Here is a 2,171-nt window from a genome sequence, read left to right on the forward strand (position 1 = left end):
AACGTTAACTTAAACGTATGAGCTTCAGTGTGGTTTGCAGAGGTCCACAGGTAAAAACGTCATTATCTGTTTTTTAAAAATAGCCTTAAGCAGCAATTACTACAAAAATATGTTGAAGCATGAACACCCTAAACAGCTGAGGTCTTCGAAACCAGTAACACTTTAATTTAGTAGTTTGCATTAGGGTAGTTTAGTCTCTAGGTTTTTGGTTAGTCTTAGGAGTTCTGTAGTTTATATATATATATATATATATATATATATATATATTACTGTATGTCATATGCACTTTCTTTTCTTATATCTAGACAACCTGTTCATGAACACATTTTAGGGTGTTTTCACACTTGGTCCTTTTCAGCCCTCTCAGCAGACTCAGAGCGGTGACTCTGCATTTTTTGCACATATGTGAACCCTCCAAGAGAACGCAGACCCCTCTGAAGTGAACTGAACTCAGACCATTATAGCATATAGCATATTTAGCCCTCTAGATCACATGCTGTTGCACTGGGACAGTTAAATAAAGAGACGAAACCACGTCGGCCTGTAACGCCTGCAAGGACGCAGGACAAGGGGTAGCTTGGTCCACGTAAGACAATGCACGTCTCCTAATGTGGATTGTAGAATACATCAAACAGTCTACAGCACAGACACACTAATGTTCTCCTCAAATTTTAAGTTCATCTGAAAGCGAGGGGCTTCATAACCACACTGCAGTGCCACGTCAAAGTAAAAACAAAACTATATCAATATTATATATAGTGTGAACAGAAAGAGGACTGAGGCCCCGTCAGAGCTGCAGTTGACCAGAAAGAGAACCGAGTCCTCTTTGAAATGAACTGACAATGTGAACACAAAAAGAACTGGGTCCACTCTAGATAACAGCATCTATTAAATAACAAGAGTATTAAGATCTTACTCTTCCAGTGGCTTCCTGATAAGCTTCACAGATGAGCTGCCTCTGAGCGCTGCTTCTGTGGGTCAAGATGTCGATCAGAGTCTTCTCTTCGGTCCCTGAAACATTTGTAAAAAGAAACGTCAATAAACATGAAAAAAGGGACAACATATAAGATGTAATACGTTTCTAGCTATGCTCTATGGCTCTACACAAGGTGGAGAGCAGTAAGACGCAGTGAAATTAAGAAGAAACCCTGTGGAGTTTTGTCTGGCTGAGTGTATTCATACCAAGTCCTTCGATGGCCTTCCTCAGAGCCACTGCATCGTCTCCTGCGTCGAAGTTAGTTTGGGGCTTGATGGTTCCTCTCTCTCCTGTCTGAAGAAAAAACATTTGTATTGTTTGTTTGTCTCTTTGGTCACGTGTGCAGTGATAAATATCACAGTAAAGCTTGAAGTCAATGTAAAGTTTTAGGTGGACCTACTGTTGCTGTGAAAGATGAAGGGGAATTCACGAGACTGTCCAAGTCATCCTGCAGAACGTTTATCAGATCTGATTAAAACGTACAATCAGTCAAAACTTTATCATAAAACGAATAAATAAAAAGGCAGCACCTACCCATAAAGACGCCATGATGACAACAGGAAGTTCTGCTGCAAAAAAATGAACAACACATTTATAATTAAAGTTTCTTGTAGTTTTGTTGTTTGTGGTGACGAGCTCTTTTCTTATTCTCACTAAACTCCAACCATGACAAAGCACAAATTCAAAAAAGTTTACATAATCACTTACAGTTTTTTTTTTACAACAGCAGTTTATTGTGTTATATGCATTCCTGTGCAGCGGTGTAGTTGATGAGGAGGGTGTAGTACTAGGTCAGGAGTCGGCAACCTTCACTATTAAGAGAGTCAATTTTGACCTAAAATTAGTTTCAAAATCTATCTGGAGCTGCAAAACTTATTTAGCTTTATAAATGACCCTGTCATCATTAAAATTGGTCTAAATGGGCATTCATACATATGTTTAACCACCAGGTGGCACCGCAGAGGGCTGTTTATGATTATCTTATTATATAACGACAAAAACTCTGTCTGTGTGTCTGTTCAACGTTTTTCTCCTCACTGACTTGGTCAATCCATGTGAAATTTGGCACAGTGGTAGAGGGTCATGGGAGGATGCCAATGAAGCAATATTACATCAATTGGCCAAAGGGGGGCGCTATAGCAACTGATTGAAATTGCAAACTTTGAATGGGCATATCTCATGCCCCATATGTCGT

At 39.5% G+C, this 2,171-nt stretch overlaps 1 protein-coding gene across 1 annotated transcript in view; it reads right to left on the minus strand.

Moving 5' to 3' along the window:
* Positions 1–484: 484 nt before the first annotated feature.
* Positions 485–2,171, minus strand: part of LOC126394905 (annexin A3-like) — a 4,989-nt gene continuing 3,302 nt past the window's right edge. Inside the window, exons 2-6 of the mRNA XM_050052049.1 lie at positions 1,511–1,545; positions 1,377–1,424; positions 1,183–1,270; positions 917–1,011; positions 485–550 (exon numbers count right to left, since the gene is read on the minus strand). Coding sequence (XP_049908006.1) covers positions 485–550; positions 917–1,011; positions 1,183–1,270; positions 1,377–1,424; positions 1,511–1,525 — 312 coding nt within the window. The 5' untranslated portion in view covers positions 1,526–1,545. The remainder of the gene's footprint in view (positions 551–916; positions 1,012–1,182; positions 1,271–1,376; positions 1,425–1,510; positions 1,546–2,171) is intronic.

This window comes from Epinephelus moara, chromosome 8 (assembly GCF_006386435.1).
Source record: "Epinephelus moara isolate mb chromosome 8, YSFRI_EMoa_1.0, whole genome shotgun sequence".
Lineage (NCBI taxonomy): Eukaryota > Metazoa > Chordata > Actinopteri > Perciformes > Serranidae > Epinephelus > Epinephelus moara.